Source organism: Leucopleurus acutus (genome assembly GCF_964270905.1).
Source record: "Leucopleurus acutus genome assembly, chromosome: 18".
In the NCBI taxonomy this organism is placed as follows: domain Eukaryota; kingdom Metazoa; phylum Chordata; class Mammalia; order Artiodactyla; family Delphinidae; genus Leucopleurus; species Leucopleurus acutus.
Window position 1 is genome coordinate 15756625 of NC_139160.1, and position 23164 is coordinate 15779788.

Genomic DNA, 23164 nt, shown 5'->3' on the forward strand with positions numbered 1-23164 from the left:
CCAGCCTCTCCTCAGCCCGTTCCAGCCAACCTTGTCCCTCCACCGGTTTCTGAGATCCCTTTTGCCAAAGACATCACGTCATTTCCATGAACCAAATCAACCACTGCTCTTATTTAATCCTCATTGCAGCCTCTCACCAGCATCTACCCCCTTTTCTGTCCCTTTAAAATACGCCTTTTTTTTTTTTTTTTTTAAGAGATAACTTACCTTCCCTGAAGTACACGAATCCCAAGTGTACGGCGTGATGAGTTTTACACGTATCTGCGTCTAGGTAACGACCTCGCCGTATGCGATGCGGTGCGATGGGTGCTCCCTCCTGAAGCCCCCACTCTCTCCTTTTCCGCCCCCATCCCTCGCTGGCCCTTCCGCCTGATCAGCCTCCCAACATGCGCATGTCCCAGGGCCCAGGTCTCTTCCAGGCACACTCCTGAGGAAGCTCGTACCACTTCAGGCTTTAGATCCTATCTATATTGTGACAGCTTCCCCATTTGACCTCTAGTCTCAGCCCGAATCCAGTCTTCAGCTCCCTGCTCTCCCGACTTGACATGTCTACGTGGAAGTCAAGTAGGCATCTTGGACCCGACACGTGAGAACAGAGATCTTCATCTCCTCTCCACTCCTTCTCTTCCCTCTCCCTCCCATGGCCGCTTCTACATAGGCGTCTCCATCTCATCAAACAACTTCTCATCCACCCAGTTGCTCAAACTGAAACGAAGAGCTCATGCTTGCTCCTCTTATGCGCTCAGCGCACACATCTTGCTGACACGTCATGCCCCCCAGAGTTCTCTCCCCTCCGTCTCCAGCCCAGGCCACTGCTGCCACAGCCGAACTCTTCTGTCAGCTCTGCTGTTGCCCCTACAGCCCATTCTCAGGCAGCAGCCAGAGAGCTGACTTGAAAATGCGAACCGGCTTACGTCACTTTCCCACTGAAAACCTTCACGCCCAAAGCCTGCACTTTGCCCTGCAAGACCCGACATGGTCCGGGTTCTGCCTGCTTCACTCGTGTCCCTCCAGCCATGCTTGCTGGCTTCCTATTTATCAGAGGCCCCCTCTGTCCCGCCTCAGGGCCTTTGCATTAGCTGTTTCCTCTCCCTTGAGTTTTCCTTCCCCATATATGGGGCCCTCTTGTCGTCCGGCTCAAATGTCATCTTCGCGTGAGGCCTTCCCACTTCTCTCCTCCTCCGCCACCACCGAGGGAAGCCCTCCAGTCACATCGTTGTCAGCACAGCACTTATTTAAGACCCGGGACTATCTTGCTTGTTGTCTGTTAGCTCCACAGAATTGCCCTCATGAGCGTTGGGACTCGGCTGTCCTGCTCACAGCCGGCTTCCCAGGAACTAGGACAGCACCGGGTACTTAGCAGCTGCACAGTTTGGACTCAGTCTGTAAACGGCGGATAAAGTGGTTGCTGCCGCTCAGTGTAAAGCAGGCGGTTTGTCTAGAACCCGACCTGGGTGACAGGCCAGGAGGGTGAGCTCCCGTGAGCGGTCCCCGAGTGTAACCCGAGTGGCGTCTGTTGCAGAGAGGAGCAGGTGCCCATGGAGCTGGTGCAGCGTGACGACATCATCAAGGTCGTCCCCGGGGGCAAGTTCCCAGTGGACGGGAGAGTCCTGGAAGGCAGCACCATGGCCGACGAGTCCCTCATCACAGGTGAGGACTCCGTCCCTCTGGGTGGGCGTCAGCACCCTGGCCAGGCCCCAGGGATGCCGACGGGGCTCAGCGCGTGGCGTTGGTCTCCTCTCCACCTCTAGGAGAGGCCATGCCCGTCACGAAGAAGCCCGGCAGCACGGTGATCGCCGGGTCCATGAACGCCCACGGCTCCGTGCTCATCACTGCCACCCACGTGGGCAACGACACCACCTTGGCTCAGATTGTGAAGCTGGTAGAAGAGGCTCAGATGTCCAAGGTAATGAAGGGATTTTATTTTTTATTTTATTTATTATTTATTTTAAAAATTCATTTATTTTTTATGTTGGGTCTTCGTTGCTGCACGCAAGCTTTCTCTAGTTGCGACGAGCGGGGGCTACTCTTTGTTGCAGTGCATGGGCTCCTCATTGCAGTGGCTTCTCCTGTTGCGGAGCGCGGGCTCTAGGCGCGTGGGCTTCAGTAGCTGTGGCTCGCGGGCTCTAGAGCACAGAGCTCAGTCGTGTGGCGCACGGGCTTCGTTGCTCCGCGGCATGTGGGATCTTCCCGGACCAGGGCTCAAACTCGTGTCCCCTGCATCGGCAGGTGGATGCTTAACCACTGCGCCACGAGAGAAGTCCCGTGAAGGAATTTTAAAGGCAATATAACTTCAGCTGCCTCTCTCTAGAAATTATTCCAAGAGTCCCGTAGAATCAGGCAGATTTTACTGAGTAGAGAGATTGACTCATAAATGTAGTTAATGAGGGAGCCAGGAATCCCAGTCCCTGTCCATGCTTGTGGCGGTTTATGTCTTTGGAGATTGTAATTTCCCGCGGTCTTCGTGTTTTGTTTCCATAGGCACCCATTCAGCAACTGGCTGACCGGTTTAGTGGGTACTTTGTCCCATTTATCGTCATCATTTCAACTCTGACGTTGGTGGTATGGATTGCAATCGGCTTTATCGATTTCGGTGTTGTTCAGAAATACTTCCCTGTAAGTTGAACGCTGTGGGCAGCGTGCTTGTTGGGTTTTAAATAATCGATTGCCATTAATCCTATTTTTTCATGTCTTAAATTCATTGGGCTTTAATTACCCATTACATCTCATTTGCTTGCTTCACTTATTGGCAGCAAAGCCTCAGCCAGGGTAGGACAATCCTGGCTATGCAACTACACAACTCCTGCGGGTTTTCACTAAAGATGCCTTTTGCTTTCTGGTTAGATCATTTCAAACACCACTGGCTCTCAGGCGTAATGCTTAAAGCATTTACATTTTGCACTATTGGCCATTTTTGAGGTGATGAGGCACACATCACAGAAGATAGGTCACGTCAGTCACAATAGCATGATAGTATTATTTGACCAGTTTTAAGAAAAATAGATTTTTTGCTGGCTACCTCCATATAGACCATCTAACCTTGCAGCTTCCCAAGTAACACTAATAGCTTTTTAATAATTATTTATTAAACATTATAGATGAAGCAATGGAATATATAGCTTTGAGTTTAAAAAGTGGATGAAGCATACTATCTTAGGAAATACAGTTTTATCAGAATTCAAAAAAAAATACAAAACTTTTCTGCTTCGGCAGTAAGAACTCACATACATCAGTGATTGGCAGCTGGGAGTGGTTTTGATTTGGTGACCTCTGGAGAGGTTTTTGGTTGTCGTGGCTGAGGAGGGGTGCTGCTTGGCCTCTAGTGTGTATGATAGGAGCCAGGGATGCTGTTAAACATCCTACAACACACAGGACAGGTCCCCACAACAAAGAATTATCTGGCCCCAAACGTCAATAGTGCTGAGTTGGAGAAACCTGGAGAGACATAAAAAGCTAATGGCCCACTTGGAGTAGTATTTGATAACTGCCCAGTGAGTAGAACAATGTTTTACCTTATTTTTTAAAATATCTCATACTTAGCACAGTCTAATATGTATTTTACCTTAGAGCCATAAAATCAGAAACTGGAAATACAGAATAGATCATTTTCTCCTTTTTAAAAAAATTTTTATCCGTAGTTAAAGGCATATCATATGTTCTTGGTGTACTTGTCATTCACTTAGATATGATTTTCCTCCCTCAAACTTCCTATCTTAAAATGTCCAAGTGAAACACTTTCTGACATCTAGGGAGATTTCAGTGTTTTAAGAGTAGCCTATGACTGTATTCCTAGAATTTGCCGGTGGCTTTTATGGCACCTGACCGCCAACAATCTTGGCTTTTGTGGGAGAGCAGCTCATTGGCATGTGGCTGTGGGAAACTCAGTCCTAAACAAGTTGGAATATCTGGCTTCCTGCTGTTCCCTACCTTTCCATCTTACTTTCACTTCTTTTGTTTTTATCTGCAATATCAGGGAGGATGCGGACAAATGAGGTACTGCATGTTCCTTTAAGACATTGTTGTCACTCTGCTCTGTACAAGTCATCTGTAGGGACAGGGTTCGTGTCAACCTCTAGAAGTCCACCCCACTCCTCTCAGAATGCCAGGTGTGATTTTGACAAGAGTCTCTGGAGGTTAAAAACAAAACACAACACAACACAAGACTTCATCCTTACCTCTACAAAATCACATTATGTGTTAAACAGCATGTCCTTCTACCGAAATCAAACTGTTTCTGTGAAAATTGAATGACCCTTAATCATGTAGCTTATTTTAGAATCTGCCTTTCAAAGTCAAAGAATAGAGGGTAGATGGATCTAAAGAGATAGTAGTCTATATCCTCGATTTAGAAAACATGCATTTTACTGTAATTAAGTGAATACAGCATCTCTCAGTTGTTCTCCAGAGATACTAGCCATTTTGAAAGATAAACCAAGGTAACTCAAGATGTTAGGATGCAAATAATCATACCAATATGTGTCACCAGGTAACTGGGAAGGAGACCTGTATTTTTTTGGTTTTGGATTTTTATAAAGGAAACAGTGGTGGAAAATAGAAGAAAATAAAGATGGCTCCAAATCCCATCCCTATATGCACTTTTCTGCACTTTGGTGAACATCTTTCCAGTATTGTTGAAAGGCTATCTAGAGATATAGGCAGATAATTTTGCACTAATTGAATCACAACACATGCCATTTTATGCTTGTTTTTTTAAATTCAGCAATGCTACTGATATCTTTTCATGTCAATATGTATACATCATCATTTTAACATGTGCATAATGTTCCATTATGCACGCCATACCTGCAGTTTAAGTAACCAATCCCCCATTGGTTGTTTCCAGTTTTTTCCCTTTATGAAAAAGCACTGTGAGAAATATCCTTGTATCTTTTCCCACATGATTATTACCTTAGAGTTGATTCCTTGGAGAGCTATAGTTTTTTAAAGCTTTCATAATAATAAAAATAATAATGGTAATGTAATAGCTATACTTTCTCAGACTCCTCTCTCCTACGTCAGGTGTTGTACTGTGTATATTTATGTTTGTATGTATTTGTATGTATGTTACCTCATTTCATCCTTACAAAAACCTGTGAGCTGGGTATTATTTCCTCCATGTTGTACGTGAGGGAGCTAAGACACGGAGTGTCAGAGCCGGGATGTAGACCTACGTGGTCCGATTCTAGAGCCTGTGCTCTTCCCCTATCGGGGATTTTTACGTGCCTCTCTCCTCTCATAATGCCTTTCCCTGAGGAAAGCCTGTAGGATCAGGTTGGAACAGTAAAGTGAACCACGCAATACCTGCAAAGCAGAGCGGGCCGCACCGTGTCTCCTGGAGCCCAGCTCATCACGCCAGTTCAGGTCCCCCACCTGCACTGGAATGTTCTTTTTTTTTTTTTAATTAATTTTTTTTGGAGTAGAGTTGATTTACATGGTTGTGTCATTTTCTGCTGTACAGCAAAGTGAATCAGTGACATGTATCCACTCTTCTCTAGATACTACTCCCCTATAGGCCCCGACAGAGTGGAATGTTCTCATAGGATCAGAATTCCGTGTGGTGCCTCCTCTAACTCTCACCCTGCCTCTGTCTCTTTCCTCTCGTCAGACGTCCAGCAAGCATATCTCCCAGGCAGAGGTGGTCCTCCGGTTTGCGTTCCAGACGTCCATCACGGTGCTGTGCATCGCCTGCCCCTGCTCTCTGGGCCTGGCCACGCCCACGGCCGTCATGGTGGGCACGGGGGTGGCCGCCCAGAACGGCATACTCATCAAGGGAGGCAAGCCTCTGGAGCTGGCCCACAAGGTTGGCCCCCGCTTCCTTCGAGGTCTTGGCTGGGGTGATTTTGTAGCTGTATATGCTGCATGATTTTTTTTTCTTTTTTGACTTAGAGAGTCCTAGTGAAAATAGTACCTGTTTAAATTTCATATTCAGAGAAAAACCTGAAAGAGGACTGAGGGTAGCACTACTAATTAAGTAAAACAGGAAGCCAGGACTAACTGGGAATGACAACAGGACCGGCAGCAGCTCACGGTCAAAGACCTAAGTGCTGTATAAATATTGATTTAATCTCATCGACAGCCCTGAGGCGGGTGCTGGTTGTTTCCACTTTACAGGTGAGGGAAGTGCAGCAGGAGTGGGCCGGGCGACTTGCCAAAGGCCTGCAGCTAAAATGTGCAGCTCCGGGCTCACAGCCAGGTGGTCGGGCTCTGGGGAAAGGAGCTGCGCTGTCTCCGCGTGATCGGGGAGGGTCCTGGGACCTCGGGTGGAGTAGCAGGTAGCAGTGCCTATGGAGAATCTCCCTTCAGCCCAGCAGTCCCCAGCCTTCCATCCTCCCTTTATTTCTTCGGTGTCTGTTGAGCGTTTACTCTGCGTGGGTCCTGTGCTGGGCCCTGGCTCTCAAGGACCTTCCTGCCCGGCAGGAAAGACAGACACGGAGCAAGCAAGCAGCAGGCGCCGTGGAGAGTGTGCGATGCCGTGAGGACAGTTCCTCAGGGGCCTAACCGTAGACCCGTGTGTGTTGGATGGGGTGGGCGCTGGTGCAGGTGCTCAGGGGAGGTCTGAGACCTGTCAGCTGACAACAGAGGTTGGGAGGGGTGTCCCGGCCGTGGGACCAGCACGTGGAAAGGACCCGGGGGGGCCGTGCTGCCTGGTCCCAGACTCCGTAGGACTGGAGACCGTGAACATGTCCCCGCCATTGTGTCCCCGGCGTCTTGCCCTGCTCCTGGCACGTTGGAGTCCCTCCACAGTTATTTTCTCAATAACTAAATGAGGGCCAGAAAGAGAGAGAAACTGACAGGAGATGAGGGTCCTGAAGGAGGAAGGAGGGGAGAGAGGGGCCTTGAAGGGCTTCGGAGGGTTATTCAGTCCCGGTCCAGAGCTTAACCAAGAGCAGCAGGGACACACGGGGGCAGGGGCGGGGGTGAAGCGCCTGCAGGAAGACCGTCCTGGCGGCGGAGCGGGGGCTGGCCTAGAAGCTGGCCAGGACTGTCAGAGGAAGCCCGGTTAACAGTGGTGAGGAGGCCCCACTCAGTCAGAAACAAGAAGTGAGCTGTTGTTTGCTAAATGAGGGAGAACCGAGCCTGCAGCACGCAGTCTGACTGCAACAAGGGCTGACCTTGTACCAGGTCCAGGGGCGCGTGGAGCGAGGGAACTGCTGGGCTCCGGCCACGCAAGCTCAGGCGCCGAGTGTGGCTGCTTCCGACTGGCTGAGCCCAGACCCGTGGGGACCAGTGCCAAGCTGCCGCTGACCAAAGGGGACAGGTCCCCAGACTAGCTCTGCGGTTGCTTGTTATTACGGCCAAGGAACACTCCCTTCCTTTTGTGAACTTGGAATTCGAGAACACTATTCTCCGTAGGCTTTTGCACTGATGCAGGCCGGAGGAAACAGTGGTTGACCCGGCAGATAGCGGTGGACCGGGAGGTGGGCAGACCCCTCAGGGTCACGCTCCTGACCCGGCCCGAGGAGGAGGCCGCGCGGCGTTACTGCACGGTGATGCCTCCCTGTTACATCAGAGTGAGAGCTTCTGGCTCACCCTGGTCCAGGTTAAGCCGGAGTGTGGATTTTTTTTTTAACTGGGCAGAGAGGGAAACAATGTTTTGGCAGAGGGAGTGGTTGAGCCTTGGGATGGACGCAGAGGATTCTGTAGCGTGTCATGAAGGAGTGAGTGTATTGTGACCTGCTTGGGGTGGGTTGAGTGAAGTTCTGCCTCGAGATTGTGAGGACTCTGAGAGTCCCTTCCATCTGTGTTTTGGTCACTGAGATGTGGTTTTTTGGGCAGATAAAGACTGTGATGTTTGACAAAACTGGCACCATCACCCACGGGGTCCCCAAAGTCATGCGGGTCCTTCTGCTCGTGGACGTGGCCACGCTGCCCCTCCGGAAGGTGCTCGCTGTGGTGGGGACTGCGGAGGCCAGCAGTGAGCACCCCCTGGGCGTGGCAGTCACCAGATACTGTAAAGAGGTAGGTGGACTGGGCGTTGCTGGGCCCTCGCTTCCCCGGCTCCCCCGCTCTCCTCAGCTGGGCTGGAAGACTCCGGGCTCCTTCCTCCTCACACGCCTTTCCTCCTCGCTGCCCCTGGCCCCCACGTCAGCTGCCTCCACAGAGGCCTTGGCTCGTGTGGTCTGGAAACTGCTGAGCAGGCCCCCTGGGGATGCAGGGGCCCCCTGGGGATGCAGCGCACAGCGGCAGGTCCCTCGTCACGTTTCCAGATCTTCACAAAGCAGTTCAGTGTTATGAGCTAATGGTCATTCATTAGGCATTTCCTGAGCATCCCGAGCTCAGGGGAGTAAGAATTCATAAGATGCGAGCTCTGCCTGCTGGGAGTTGATGGTCGGGTGGGGAAGACAGGCGTGTTCAGTCCCGCACGAGCGCTTCGTGCAAAGGGATACAAGAACGAAGGGGGTCTCGGAGCCAGGTCGGGAGAAATCCATCCACTGGGGACTCCTGAGACGGAGAGGAAGCAGCAGAAGTGACCGGAGGACTGTGGGTTGTTGGCACAGTTAGTGGGGAGCCTTCCCCTCTGACCTCTGCAGGTGAGAGGGCCTAGTTAGCTTTCTCTGTTTTCAGTCTGCGCGTGGAGGCAGCAGGATGTGCCAGAATACTGCCCTGAAAACATGTCAACTGTCTGAGTAGGACAATTATCAGTAAATGTAGACGGTGACATGGATGCCTTGGGGAAGAGCTGACAAGTCTTCCCGGACAGTAGGGTGCGGCTATTTCCCCTCCAATCCTTCTGATGTTTCAGAAAGAATTCTGCTCACCCCCAGGCATCCTTCCTTTGGGTTGTGTTACCCAAATAAACCCAGCCCTTCCCCTTCTCCTGCCACGTCGGCCCTCCCCACCAGGGTCTGGCCATGGGCGATTATCCCTTGATGGCCTTAAAATAGTTTGTTGCCACTTACCTATTCCATCGTTTTTATGAAATTATTTGCAACAGAAAAAGAAAATCTTTCCTCCCTTTGGCATCTTCATCCCCGCCACCCCACCCGCCGACCCCAGCCCTTAATTTGGGGTGTTTGATGTGAATTGCCTTTCTCCTTTCTGGACTGCAACCTGTCCACTCTCCCCAGGCATCCAAACTCTAGGAGAGGGTTGAGGCTGTTTTAAATGACTGTGTCCTGTAAGAGAGAAAGAGTAGCTGACTTGAGCGTCGATCTCTCCGCCTTTCCCGGAAGTTCTCCTCCCGTCCCTCCCTTCCCTCTAAATTCCTGGTGTCTGCTGCTCTCCCCCCGCCTCACCCCCACCTCTGTTCTGACTCCCTCTCGACTCACCTGTTTTCTGCTTCCTCTCCCCCACGTTCCTTCCCAGGAACTTGGCACAGAGACCTTGGGATACTGCACGGACTTCCAGGCGGTGCCCGGCTGTGGGATCGGCTGTAAAGTCAGCAACGTGGAGGGCATCCTGGCCCAGGGCGAGCGCCCACGTGGCCAACCGACCGCCCACCTGAACGGGGTCAGCAGCATCCCCATGGAAACAGGTATCCCTGGCCTCGGTTTCCGCTGCCTGGCCCGCCGGGGGCTGGGCCCAGCCATGGAGAGCGCCATGCCAGGCTTGCCCCGTGGTTCCCGACTGCGGAGAAGGTGGCTCAGGGCTGGTGCGCCGCACGCCGTCTCCCAGGGAAGCCTGCAGCTTCTCTCGTGTTCTTCGATGTGGCTGAATCTTGACGCTAATGGCAGACAAAAGCAGTGTGTGACTTAGAGTCATGGAGTATTGCTTCCCTGCTCCCTAGTCTCGAGTCTCCTCTTTCTTAGCCCGGGTTAGTCTTGGGCTAAGACTCGTAAGCTACAGGGTAGGCAGATGGGAGTCTTCCTTTTGTTCCTCCTAAACAGGAAACCTCCATGTGGTCAACTCTGATGGGACGTGACGTATTTACAGAGCTGGCAGCCATCAGGGAAAGTGAATGGAAATGGTCTGCCCAAGTAAAGAGGGGCACTGGAGGGACAGCTGCTTTTTGAATAACGGCCTTCCTTATTCAAAGGGTGCTAGCCATCAGCATAAGAGAGTGGAAACACCCCCAAACCAAAAAACCCATGTCTAGTGTTTGCTCTTAAGTATGTTAGTAGTTAAATCTTGATGTAGATTTTGTTAGAAGCTATTACCACCTTATGGCAAGTTAAAGCCCTGGGATGACCTTTCCTTTGCCTTCCAGGGACTGGTCTATAGTGACACCTAAGGTAGAGGTGACAGGTGCAGGACTCAGCCGGCCTCTTAGGAGGTATAACTTCAAGACCTTTCATACACGGTGGCCGGTTGTTAGCTGATTCACCTTGCATCATCTGTACCAAGCAGTGATGGGTCTAGTCCACACTGGCTTTCGGCGCTGACCAAATAACTAACCGCTTCTAACCCTAATTCTAATCCAATCTAACGGCAGCAGCAGATACCCCTAAAGGCCAGTAGGTACACTATGCGGTGTTTAATATGTTTGTAACATCTTTACATGTTTTAATTCATACCGCGGTTCTGCATGTTAGTTCTTCTTTTTCCCCTGGTTCTTTAAGGATGGTTTTTCAAGAGGTGTTTATTAGGTTGTGGTTTTTCCAGAACCGTCAAGTGGACGTTTTGCTGTTGAAACCATCCCATGCTTTTTAGTGCTTTCTCCCAGTGAACTCGGCCTCTTTGGGAATAAGCACACACTCCTTTGAGCAGATGCGGTCCCGCAGACCTTCTCTGTGCTGATCGGCAGCCGAGAGTGGATGAGGCGCAACGGCTTGACCGTCACCAGCGACGTCAGCGACGCGATGACCGATCACGAGACGAAAGGCCAGACGGCCATCCTGGTGGCCATCGACGGTACTGCTCTGCTCCCCTGTCCTCTGCTCTCAAGTGAAGCTGGAGACGTCAGGCAGAAATAGAGTCCTTTTTTTTTTTTTTTTTTTAAAGTAAATCTTCCTCACTGTTAATTTTAGTTCTATTTTCGAAAAGGCTGTCTTGCCATTTTTTTCACTTCATTGTCAATCCTGAGGCCCCGTCTGGCCACCTCCATCTTTGCCGCCAGAGTGAAGATGGCTTCAGCCTCTTTGCTCTTGGGATTCTAAACTGTCTTCCCCACCATCGTTTGCATCTGCCCAGGTTGGCAGTTGGAAGTCATCCTTTCTCATTCATCACTGCAGGCGAAACAGCAGTTGACTTCCTGAGAGGTTTAACTCTAAGATGCTTTACACACTGAAATCCCCTGCAGCCTTCACAGAGCTTCTCAAGATTGTGTGTATCTTAGTACTCAGGTTATATCCTGGGCTTTACATCTCAGGTAGATTAGAATCACTTTGTTACTGTTAGTTTCTGCTAATAGAAGTAAAAACTACATGCAAATAAGAAATAATTTAATTGCTGTATTTTGAATGCTCCTCTTTTCCCATATTCTCTCTCTCTCTCTCTCCTCCCCGCCTCTCTTTTTTTCTGGCTCCCACTGCCATGCCTTCCCCCGAGTCCTTTAAACGCACAACCCCCTCAGCTTGTCAAGCTGGAAATGGCTCAATTAAAAGTGCCTCTTACACATCCTCACCCTCACTGCTCCCGTCACGCCTCAGTCCCCAGTCCTCGAATGCCTTCCTGTGTCAGCACCTAAAGAGTCACTCAAAAAAAAAAAAAAAAATTCTACAGAGTGTTTTCTGTAGGAAGAGACAGAAAGGAAGGATTGATTTTCTAGCTGTTTGGACATGTGTCACTTTTTAAGTAGCATTTTTTGTATTTCTCATGTTTTAATAGCTAACAGGTATTGAGTTATTATGAGTCAGGCACTCTGCAAAGGAAGAGATGTTCCTTGCAGAAAATCTGGAAAATTCCGAGAGCTGTAAAAAAAATGGAATCCCTCATGATCCTACCCCTCAGAGAGCCACTGTTAACTTTTTAACAGTCCTTCCAGACTTTTGTACGCATCTGGAAATGTATGTAAATTTTAAAAAAAAACAAAATCAAAACCGTATTCTGTTGTACAGTTTGGTGTTTTGCTTTGGGCGTGTAACATGGTATTAGGAAAACTGTTCCGCATCACGAAGTCTTACTTGCTTCTCGGGCTGCCCAGGGCGCGGCCACGTGTGCTCACCTGCGGTGTCTCCTACAGGTGTGCTCTGTGGCATGATCGCCATCGCAGATGCGGTCAAGCAGGAGGCCGCCCTGGCCGTGCACACACTGAAGAGCATGGGCGTGGATGTGGTTCTGATCACGGGGGACAACCGCAAGACAGCCAGAGCCATTGCCACCCAGGTAAGGGCCGGGGGCCGGGATGTCTCCCACATCTGAAACTGCAAGCGATTTCAAGCTGGCAGAAGCAGTTTAAGGAAGATAGGTAAGCACTAGTGCGTTGAGCACTCAGCTTTGCTCTGGTCCTCCCCCCTCGCTGGGGCTTTTCTCTCCACACGCTTTGATCTCCGAGCCGTGCACGTCCCACAGGGGACCACCTTGCTGCTGCCCCAAAGATCACGCTGCTGGGGCCTGGGTGCCAGCATCCATCCCTGCACGGTGGCTGCAGCCCCGGAAAGGCTGTCCCAGCATTCTTTATTTTCCAGCCGCTGCACTGAGGATAAAAGACCATGGCTTGAGGGCTGAAATAAACAACCTTGTAGCCTTTATATTAAGGGAGTGTTTTGCCGGCCCAGCTCTTCTCACTCTGCACCAGATAAGCCCCTGGGTCCCGGCAGTTCTTCTGCGGCGCTAGGGTCTGACTTTGGGCCACAAGGGCAGCATGACCGCATGCCTGCCTGTCCTGCCTCGCGGGGAGGGCTCCAGTGCAAACTCCAGACAACTGTATACCACCCCTTGCGGACATGTGTGTAAAGCTGTCTGCTTTTGAGAAGGAATTGCTCCTTGGGAAGGGAGCGGCAGTGCCCCGTCAGTCGTCCTTCTGAGAGTACACCCACTCCCGCGTTAAAACTTGTTCCTGCATTCAGCAAGCACTTACTAAGTGCCACCCCTGTGACAGAGAGGGGTGAAGAGGGCACCGCCCTCGAGGAGCTCACGGCCCCGTGGGGAGGGTGGCCCAGGGACTGAGTGTAAACCAGGTGCTGGGCGCTCCAGTGGAAGAGTGCACGGGACGCATGGGAGCTGCCAGCTTACCCCTCAGCCTGGCGGGGGCCGGGGACACCTTCCAGGGGAGAGGAGGCCTGCAGGAGTCAGATGAAGAAGAAGGGGTGCTGGGGGCAGGAAAAGTGACCTTTGCAGGACAGAGCAGGCAGCACGAGCACCGCCTGCGGGTGCAAGGTAGCAGCGAGTTGGAGAGGCCAAGGCGGGGCCCGCTGGGGCCGGGGGGTGGGGTGCAGGGAGCTGGGCACAGGCAGGACCTGACCTGGGGATCTTGGGAGGCAGGCAGAGGAGTTTGGACGTTGTCCTAAGGGAAGTGGGATCCGCTGGAGGCCTTGAAGCAGGAGAGTAACGTGACCAATGATTACTGTTTCGGAAAGGTCACCGGGACGGCATCTGGAGAAGAGTGCTGGGAGGGCAGGATGTGGGCAGGAGGCCAGCGAGGGTCCCAGACCACCGCGGGGTGTTGGGATGGGAGCAGGGGGTACATTGGCCGTGCGACCTGGCATCTGCAGGACTTGGTGACGGGACCTGGAGGCTGAGGGCTCCTGGGCTTCTGCTCCTGTTCCTGCCCCTCGGCAACACCGGATGTTATTGTGCATTTGCTTTTTTATTGACTGCTGTTCTTTCCTTTCAGGTTGGCATCAACAAAGTCTTTGCGGAGGTGCTGCCTTCTCATAAGGTGGCCAAGGTCCAGGAGCTCCAGAACGAGGGGAAGAGAGTGGCCATGGTGGGCGATGGTGTGAACGACTCCCCGGCCCTGGCCCAGGCCGACGTGGGCATCGCCATTGGGACGGGCACGGACGTGGCCATCGAGGCAGCTGACGTCGTCCTCATCAGAGTGAGCTCTGCTGCGTCTCCCCTCGCTGTTGCCCGTAGCAGGAGTGCCGAGGGCCGCAGAGCGGAGCTCGCAGTTCACCGTGTGCTCCTCTCCTGCAGAATGACTTGCTCGACGTGGTGGCCAGCATTCACCTCTCCAAGAGGACCGTCCAGAGGATACGACTCAATCTGGTGCTGGCACTGATCTACAACCTGGTCGGGATCCCCATTGCAGCAGGTAGGCCCTCGCTGCCCTGTTGCCTCTGGCCCTAGTTGTGGCCAGAAGCCTTGAAGAAAGAGTTGATTTTATTATGTTCCGCTTTGTGAGTCTCCAAAGGTAAATGAGAGACTGCAGGGAGAACCCAAGCCTTCCGTTCACTGCTGGCCTCTCTGAAAAGCTGGCCAAGTTGCTCAACCCTATTTACCTTGGCCCTGTTTTCTGGAACATTATTAAGACACACAGTCTGAAAAATAATCAATATTAACAGTTATGGGGCACCCGTTACACGCTAAGCCCGGGATCAGTGCTTTAGAACTTTGTCTTAAGAATTAATCCCGCCTAGGTTTTATCCTGACTCGGAAATAATCATGGGAAGAGATGGATATTGTCTGCTCCCTAAGTCCTCCCTCCCCGACTGTATCTTGTGTCACCAGAGAGGGAAGAGTTGTTCCAAAGACCCCTGCAAGGAAAGCACCTACATGGGCCAAGACCTATTTTTAAACGTGACTGCCGCACCCCACGTTCCCCTGTTGGGTCCGTGCGGTCGGCACTGCCTCTCGCGGTGGATCAGCGCGTCCACTGCAGCCCGGCTCCGGCAGGTGCATTCCTGCCCTGCAGCCGGCTCAGGACCTGGTCCCCTCCCGGGCTTGCGGCTCTGTCCCAGGACCTGGTCTTGTTGCCCCTCATCAAGGTGCTTTGACGCCCTTGAGGGAGGACCTTCCGTGGAGAGAGGGCCCGTGGTCGCCAGCGTGTTGCCCCGGTGCTCACACCCCCGAGGTGCCCCCGCATGGTGGCACCTGCAAGTCCCTGGGGCGCCCTGTCCCCTGGCGCTTCCCCCAAACAGGTGAGGGCACGTCTGGATGGTCCCAGGAAGGTCAGGGTGGGTGGGGGACCCCAGTCCCCTTGACGGTGCCCCCGCCCCCCCGCCCAGCTCTGAGACCGCCCGCCTCAGGCCCACGGGCACGCGGTCAGCAGCCAGCCCAGGGGCTTCCGAGCCGCCCTGAGGAGAGCTTCTGGTGGGCGGCGAGGCTGGGCTCCCCTCGCTGTCCACCCTGGGCTGCGGCCTGAGTGTAGTCCCCCTCTTGGCCAGGTGTCTTCATGCCCATCGGCGTCGTGCTGCAGCCGTGGATGGGCTCGGCGGCCATGGCTGCCTCCTCCGTGTCCGTGGTCCTCTCGTCACTGCAGCTCAAGTGGTGAGTCCCCGCGGCGGGCCCGGGGGGGCGGGGTGGCTGTGCGCCCCGAGCGGGGCCCGGCGTGTGTTTGTGTAACGGCTTGTCCACCGCGAGCCAACAGTTTGCCTCTGATCAGTCACCTCGCACTGCTTCTTCCCGTTACTCTGCTCGACGGCTGTCTGTGTCGAGAGGTAGCTGTAGGATCTGTCTGTAATCAGTTTTCCTTTTTTAAAAGGGATCTTTATTTACTTATGCTTTCAGTTAACAAAAGTTAATGACAGCCCACTATGTACCAGGCATTTGGCTAGAAAGTTTCTAAGTTGGGAACTTGCCCTGAGCCATGGGAGTTTGGTGGCCTTTCTTTCCTTTAAAAGCCTTGAGGCCCTGATACTGCGTGTTATTAAAGACTTCATGAGAGGCCTTCACCGGGCTTTACAGAAAAAGGCTGTGTGTCCAGAATGGCTCAGGTGCTCTTGGATTCTTGCTTTGCAGCTACAGGAAGCCGGAGCTGGCGTGGTATGAGGCGCAGGCGCAGGGCCGCATGAAGCCCCTGACCGAGTCCCAGGTCAGTGTGCACATCGGCATGGACAACCGGCGGCGCGACTCCCCACGGGCCGCGCCCTGGGACCAGGTCCGCTACATCAGCCAAGTGTCCCTGTCCTCCCTCAAGTCTGACGGGCTGTCCCGGCACGGCACCGCGGCCGGCAACGAGCGGGGAGCAAGTGGCCTCCGCTCCTGAGTGACCGGGACGAGGAGCCGTGCGTCCGAAAGCCGCAGGCGGTTGTGGCCCCCGCCCGGCCCCCCTCCCTGTGTGGCCGAGGCTCCAGCCTGACAGCAGCAGCAGCAGGCGACAGAGCCCCTCGCCAGCCCTGGACGTTCTAGATCACCCCTCCCCGTGGCTTGTGGACCACGCTGCCGGGGTCCCACGGGCTCATTGGAAACCTTGCTGGCCTCGAGAAGAGGAGGGACAGAGCCAGCCCTCCTCGCATCCTGTGCCGTAGCGTTTGGGATGACTGCCTGTGAAACGAGGACGATCTTGTTGGGTCCAAAAACTTAGCTGGGCCTGTCCACAGAATTCATTAAAACCTCGGGCTCCGGCGCTTTTTGTTTCTTTTGGTTTTTGTTTTTTTGGGTTTTTTTTGCGGTACGCGGGCCTCTCACTGTTGTGGCCTCTCCCGTTGCGGAGCACAGTCTCCAGACGCACAGGCTCAGCGGCCACGGCTCACGGGCCCAGCCGCTCTGCGGCACGTGGGATCCTCCCGGACCGGGCCACGAACCCGTGTCCCCTGCATCGGCAGGCGGACTTTCAACCACTGCGCCACCAGGGAAGCCCTCCGACGCTTTTTGACGACACCCACGTGCATCGCGTATCTGAGACCACCACTTACCTCGGGTGTCCCCGTCTTTCCTGCTGGCGCTGTCTCTTCCTTTTCTGTCCTTGACCCTGGGGCTGTGGCACCCCGTCGTCTGAGGGCCGGGCTGATGTCCTCACGTCCCCGCGGCTGCTCTGCAGGGGGCTCATGTGCTCCTTCCTGAAGCCCTTGCCCACACGGCCACCAGAGAGCCGCCATGCTTCTTTCTCCTCGGGGTGAGGAGAGGTCTTTGTTGCTTGCGACCCTCTTCTCCGTGGAGTCCTGGCTTCTCAACGCCGCCGAATCCAGTGCTGTTGCTGACTGTCGCTGCCCAGCTGGAGGGAGGGTCTCAGAGCCCGAGACTTGAGAAATTCGGCTTCTTGGGGTGGGGTGGGGGTGGTCCGGGGGGACCCAGGGAGGCATGTGGTGCAGGAACCTGCTTGCTCCGTTCCAGGGGCTTCAGTTACATGGCCCACTATGTGACTGTCACCCCACGTGGTGCATTGTGGGAGTCAGGTCAGTGCTGCCCCAGTGCCTACAGTACTCCGGGGAAACGATACCCAAACAAGAGAGGAAATCTCAGTCCTCCACACGCATTGACTTCTGCATGCAGAGCTGGTGCCTTAGGGAAGGGGGTGACCACAGTTTCCCAAGAGAACATCTGTTTCTAACTTTAAGTGGCCTTTGTGGTTGCACAGCATCGGAGGGGCAGCAGTGGGGCCCATAGCGGACTCAGAGCTTGGAGGTGATTGGCAGACCACGCGGGGTAGACTAGTACTATCAGAATCTTAGACTAGGCAGTGCAGAGCCTGTTCTAAGTTCCAAGGTGAAGCCCTTATCACACACATTTTAGTTAGTTATTTTCCAGGGGGATATAAGCACTTTTTATAAGTTACCTCTAATCCTCCCAACGAGCCAGCAAAGTTAGATAATTCACAGGCGGGAAACAGGCTCAGAGAAGCTAGGAATCCCACCCAGGATCACACAGCCAGTATACGTGGCAGAAGAGGGATGTGAATTCATGTCTGTTGGCTCTGAAGTCTTTTCTCTAACTTGGCCCTACCTTGAATATTTTGCTCGATAAGAATAAACGAGAAAAAGGCCCTTGCGCTCCCGGAAGACCGAACCTGCCGGGTGATATATTTGCTGACTTGGGGTGAGATCTGACCGCGAGGTCATGTCATGTTCCCTTTGGATGGTTCCTTTCCATTTGCATATAATTTAGTTTTTGCTGGGTCTTAGCCTCCAAAGTTGATGTGCAGGGTTTTGTTGTGTTTTTATGGTTTCCAGTCTTCCCTCCCCTCCCCAGCCCCTTCCTGCTCTGTGTTCCCAATTGTGTCCTCTCTTTACTCCTGGCTGTGCTTGGGGAATGTGTCCTGTTTTCTAACTGGGCTAATCATTGTCTAAAGAATCTAATTGTATTGATTTTTCAAAAAGCTTTTAGGACCATAGATGTCATGTTTATAGGGACATGGAAATATTTATATAATTGTACAGAAAATAACCTTTCAGAGATGTTCAAAGTATAAGTTTGTTTCGGTCAGAAAAGAAGAATTCCTATTTCAGAAACTTTCCCATGCTATATTAGAATAAAGTTTCTTTTTCTATTCATCTAAAAATTTGCCTTTGGCTGGCTCCGAGTGGGAAGCGTGTAGGAGCCAGTGCAGCGCCATCTTTGGTGAGAACCTTGAGGTGCTGGCTTTGCTCAGTGCCTTTTCAGGGGGAGAAAAGAATGCGGTTTAACAGTGGAGGCCAGGAGGGTGGCCCGAGCCCTCTGATGGGCCATCCCAGCACTGTGTGAGCCCCTCTCCCGAAGGCCTTCCTCAGTGGTCTGTGGGGAGAGCTCTGGAAAGCACCGCCTCAGGGTACCTGTCCCGCTGGTTCGGACACGGGCCTAGGTGACCCCATCATATGCACTTCCCTGGTTGAGGGTGATTGTCTACAAATGGCTGGTCTCAAATGCACACATTTAATCAGAACGGCTATATTTTGGGATCCTTGGCCCTGAAGGAATCGGGTGGGAGGGGTAGTAGAAAAGTCTGGACCAAAGTGCTGTGCTGGGAAGGCTCTGTGGGCATCTTGTGTGTGTGTGGGGGGGGAGCTGTACCTAGAGGTGAAGTGACAGTGTCATTCGTCATCCAAACCAGGATACTTTTAAGAGTGAAAGGAGGTGCTATTAACAATTATGACAGGGCAACTGGCCTGAACTGGGACTACCCAGGCAAACTGGGACGTGTGGTCACCTGCCTTAAAAGGGAAATAGACATTTTGCTGTCGTCACCAACACAAACTGTAACACTTCAGAACTTTGCCCCGATTGTAGGTTCCACAGACATGCTGGTGACCTAATCCTTCATCAGACTGAGAGATTTCCCCCTCTGTCACATCCTGATACCAGCACTTCTCTGTAGAGTCATTAAGGTGACTGTCTGGCAGCTTGGTGTCAGTGCACAGCTGGAGAGCCAGGCACGGGCTACGCTAAGTGCCCTCCAGCACAGCCTTAGGACTTGACACCCGGCTTGCTGGACGCCTTTTCTGGAGGCATGGCTATGGGAATTTCATGTCGTATGCACGTCCCATTGTGGAAAGGGAAGATTGAGTCCATTTCTTTAGAAAATAGATGTTTTCTAAAACTTGAGCAAATTTCCCTGATAGGATTCCACATGCACCCGAATAAATCATAACATCTGTCCATTCCTGATAACTTTTCAGCCTTTAAGACCTTAGTGAAGAATTGTGATAGGATCACCTATTAAATAAATGAATGTAATAATTCTAGATTTTCTCTTTCTCTTAAACAACGGCACCTGGAAATTGACATGTCCAAAAATCGGTTCCCAAATTGTTTTGCTGGTTTACTGTGGAACCAAGACTAATAAAAAAATGACCTTTATTTTAAGAAAATCCAGCGTAAGCCAAACTCAGCCAATCAAATAGGTGGATTAGAAAAAGGTTTGAATTACAGAAGGATTTTTTTTTTTGCTTTGAAAAATTCATGATGATACTTCAGCAGCTAAGTTCCCTAATGTGTATAAAATTCTTCTGGAGTGAGAAAAGTTTTATTTGCATACAACTTTTTCTTCACTGCATCTTTTGTTTTAAAAGAAAGTAAGGAGTAGCATACACGAAGAAATGCTTTAGGCAGCCAGTCGTGCTGACGCTCGGTTTCCCCTTCAGATTACCTTGATGTGTGGGAAAGCTGAGTTGGTATTGGAAAGTATTGCGGAGCTCTTAGGAATGAAACCACCCTCCCTTCTTCATTTTCAACCTCAGCTTGGGCAGAGACATGAGCACCACTGTTTTGGTGCCTTCCAGAGGGAGATGTCTGCTTGTCTGCCGTGTTCCTTTGTGTAAAGACAATGACAACGGCTGAAATTACAGGATAGAATATGAGAATGTTAAATAACGCTGTGAAATCCCAGAGTCTCCTTTACTCTGTTCAAAAAGATTAAAAAAATAAATAAACTGATGGAAAATCACCTAAGGGCTAAGATGAAAACAAGAGCTAATGGAAATTTAACATTTTTTTCCACTGAAAAGGAAATGGCAATCATTTCTTCTTTATATAAACATGAAACTGCTTGTAGCAAAAACTGAAGCATGCAGAAATTTATAAAGGGGGAAAGAGGCTGCCATAATACCACCACCCCCAAAAAGGAAACCCCATGGACATGATTTCATGGAGGGGTGTCCTTTGTGAGGGGACAGCACTGGAGCACTGAGAGAGCGAAGCCTATCTGCCCATGGGGGACCCAGCTCCCTGACCACGTTAAAACCGTCTGAGCACAGAGGTGCTGTAGGGGCCCTGTTGTGAACTGATGGCCACCCAGGTACCCATAAGTTCAGGGGACAGACAGCGTTCAAATACTGTGGGTGTCGCAGTTGGGTCCATCACTTTTGGCCCAGCTGGTCCTCACAGTGGTGTGAAGAGATACTTGCGTCCCTGCCCCATTTCAACAGTCAAGCTGACTGTCCAGGAGACAAGAGTCAGGCTGAGTGTTCAAGCCCATTTGCTCCAGCCACAAAGCCCGTGTGCCCCTCTGGGCTACCCACTCCCTGCAAAGGTGATGCTGGGTACTCTCCTTAGCAGGAGAGGCTGGGCTTCCTCGCCACCCCTTGGTGCCTGGCTTGGGACACGAGAAGTGTTCTTTGGCAGGATAGTGTGGTTTATCTCAAGAGCCACCAGGTGTCTCTCTGACCAAAACAACTTCCCAGTCTGCAGCCAGAGCCCAGATTCTCCTGGTCAGTTTTTGGAAGCATCTGGAAATTCAAATAGAGAACATCATAATGAAAATGTGGGTGATGGGGCAGAGCGGGAGGCTGGAGTTAGCTCTGGCACTGGGTGCCTCTACGATGTGTTTATATCTGTACTTGCAGCCCAGGGTTTGAGCCTTCTCAAATTTGCTCTTAGCCGTGAAGAGTACATCAGTGGGATGACTCAGCAGTGACATTCCTTTGTTGTCACGTGTGCCTTAGCGTCATATAATATTCCTGCAAGTTTAGATCTTTTAAAAAAAAATAGAGTTATTTATTTATTTATTTATGGCTGCATTGTGTCTTTTTTTTTTTTTAACATCTTTATTGGAGTATAATTGCTTTACAATGGTGTGTTAGTTTCTGCTTTATAACAGACTGAATCAGTGATACCTATACATATATCCCCATATCTCTTCCCTCTTGCGTCTCCCTCCCAACCTCCCTATCCCACCCCTCTAGGTGGTCACAAAGCACCGAGCTGATCTCCCTCTGCTATGCGGCTGTTTCCCACTAGCTATCTATTTTACATTTGGTAGTGTATGTATGTCCATGCCACTCTCTCGCTTTGTCCCAGCTTACCCTTCCCCCTCCCCATGTCCTCAAGTCCATTCTCTAGTAGGTCTGCGTCTTTATTCCCATCTTGCCCCTATGTTCTTCATGACCTTTTTATTTTTTTTGAGATTCCATATATATGTGTTAGCATACGGTATTTGTTTTTCTCTTTCTGATTTACTTCACTCTGTATGACAGACTCTAGGTCCAAACACCTCATTACAAATAACTCAATTTCTTTTCTTTTATGGCTGAGTAATATTCCATTGTATATATGTGCCACGTCTTTATCCATTCATCTGTTGATGGACACTTAGGTTGCTTCCATGTCCTGAGCTGCGATGAATATTGTGGTACATGACTGTTTTTGAATTATGGTTTTCTCAGGGTATGTGCCCAGTAGTGGGATTGCTTGGTCGTATGGTAGTTCTATTTTTAGTTTTTTAAGGAGACTCCATACTGTTCTCCATAGTGGCTGTATCAATTTACATTCCCACTGACAGTGCAAGAGGGTTCCCTTTTCTCCACACCCTCTCCAGCATTTATTGTTTGTAGATTTTTTGATGATGGCCATTCTGACTGGTGTGAGGTAATAACCTCACTGTAGTTTTGATTTGCATTTCTCTGATCATTAATGATGTTGAGCATTCTTCCATGTGTTTGTTGACAATCTGTATATCTTCTTTGGGGAAATGTGGCATTGGGTCTTGGTTGCTGCATGCGGGCTTTCTCTAGTCATGTTGAACGGGGGCTACTCTTTGTTGTGGTGCGCGGGCTTCTCACTGCGGTGGCTTCTCTTGTTGCGGAGCACGGGCTCTAGGCACGTGGGTTTCAGTAGTTGGCGGCACACGGGCTCAGTGGCGCACGGGCTTAGTTGCTCTGCGGCATGTGGGATCTTCCCAGACCAGGGCTCGAACCCGGTTCCCCTGCATTGGCAGGCAGATTCTTAACCACTGTGCCACCAGGGAAGCCCTAGATATTTTTTTTAAAGCTTGAACATTAAAAACAAAAAGGCTTTAAGGGCTCACAGTGTTTTCAATGGCTCCAAAGCTCCAAGTTCCAAGACTCGTGTATTTGCCTTGGGCTTATAAGCCTTCACCGCAACCCCCTGGCAGGAGTCTGTCCCCAGCAGTGTCCAGGGCCCCAGGGGGCCGCTTGATCCTGAGGAGGGCTTACCTGCTCCAGATCTCTGTTTCCTCATCTATTCAATGAGCAGCACTGCCCTCTCGACTGTCGGGCGGGATGAGGATGGAAGGGGCATCCACAGGGACACCCACGCGAGAGCAAGGGGCCCATGGTCTGGGGTAACCTCAACAGCAATGGGTCTGTCTTCCAGTCTCCTTCAGATCTTCCTGCCTTGTTGCAATTTAAATACCAAAGTGTGATCTGGGGCCTGGGCTTTCACATCTGTACAAAATGGGGATAATCGTAGTTTCTACCTCCCAGGGCTGTGGTGAGGATATAATGAGGTCGACTGGGGAAAGCACATCCTGAGAAATGTTAGCTGCCGTCGTTGTCACTGATGTGTGATGGTGGCTTTGTCCTAGGAGGAAGAAACAACCCACAGCCTTGCTACCCCCAGCAGGTAAAAACCATCTTTGTATGTTTCCTGGTTGAGCTGGAGGAAGCACCTACTTATGGGTGTGCTTCTGAGACTTCATGGACCTCGCAGTTTGCTTTAAAAGGAGCGGCCTGGGCTTCCCTGGTGGCGCAGTGGTTGAGAGTCCGCCTGCCGATGCAGGGGATACGGGTTCGTGCCCCGGTCCGGGAGGATC

The 23164-nt window shown here is 51.5% G+C and overlaps 1 protein-coding gene across 1 annotated transcript in view; it reads left to right on the forward strand.

Annotated features, from left to right (window-relative positions):
* Positions 1–21037, forward strand: part of ATP7B (ATPase copper transporting beta) — a 58626-nt gene extending 37589 nt beyond the window's left edge. Inside the window, 13 exon segments of the mRNA XM_082859506.1 lie at positions 1523–1650; positions 1752–1906; positions 2482–2616; positions 5606–5800; positions 7777–7959; positions 9307–9475; positions 10648–10791; positions 12062–12204; positions 13655–13858; positions 13957–14074; positions 15147–15249; positions 15721–15931; positions 15934–21037. Of these exon segments, the coding sequence (XP_082715632.1) occupies positions 1523–1650; positions 1752–1906; positions 2482–2616; positions 5606–5800; positions 7777–7959; positions 9307–9475; positions 10648–10791; positions 12062–12204; positions 13655–13858; positions 13957–14074; positions 15147–15249; positions 15721–15931; positions 15934–16110 (2065 nt within the window). The 3' untranslated portion in view covers positions 16111–21037.
* Positions 21038–23164: the final 2127 nt, after the last annotated feature.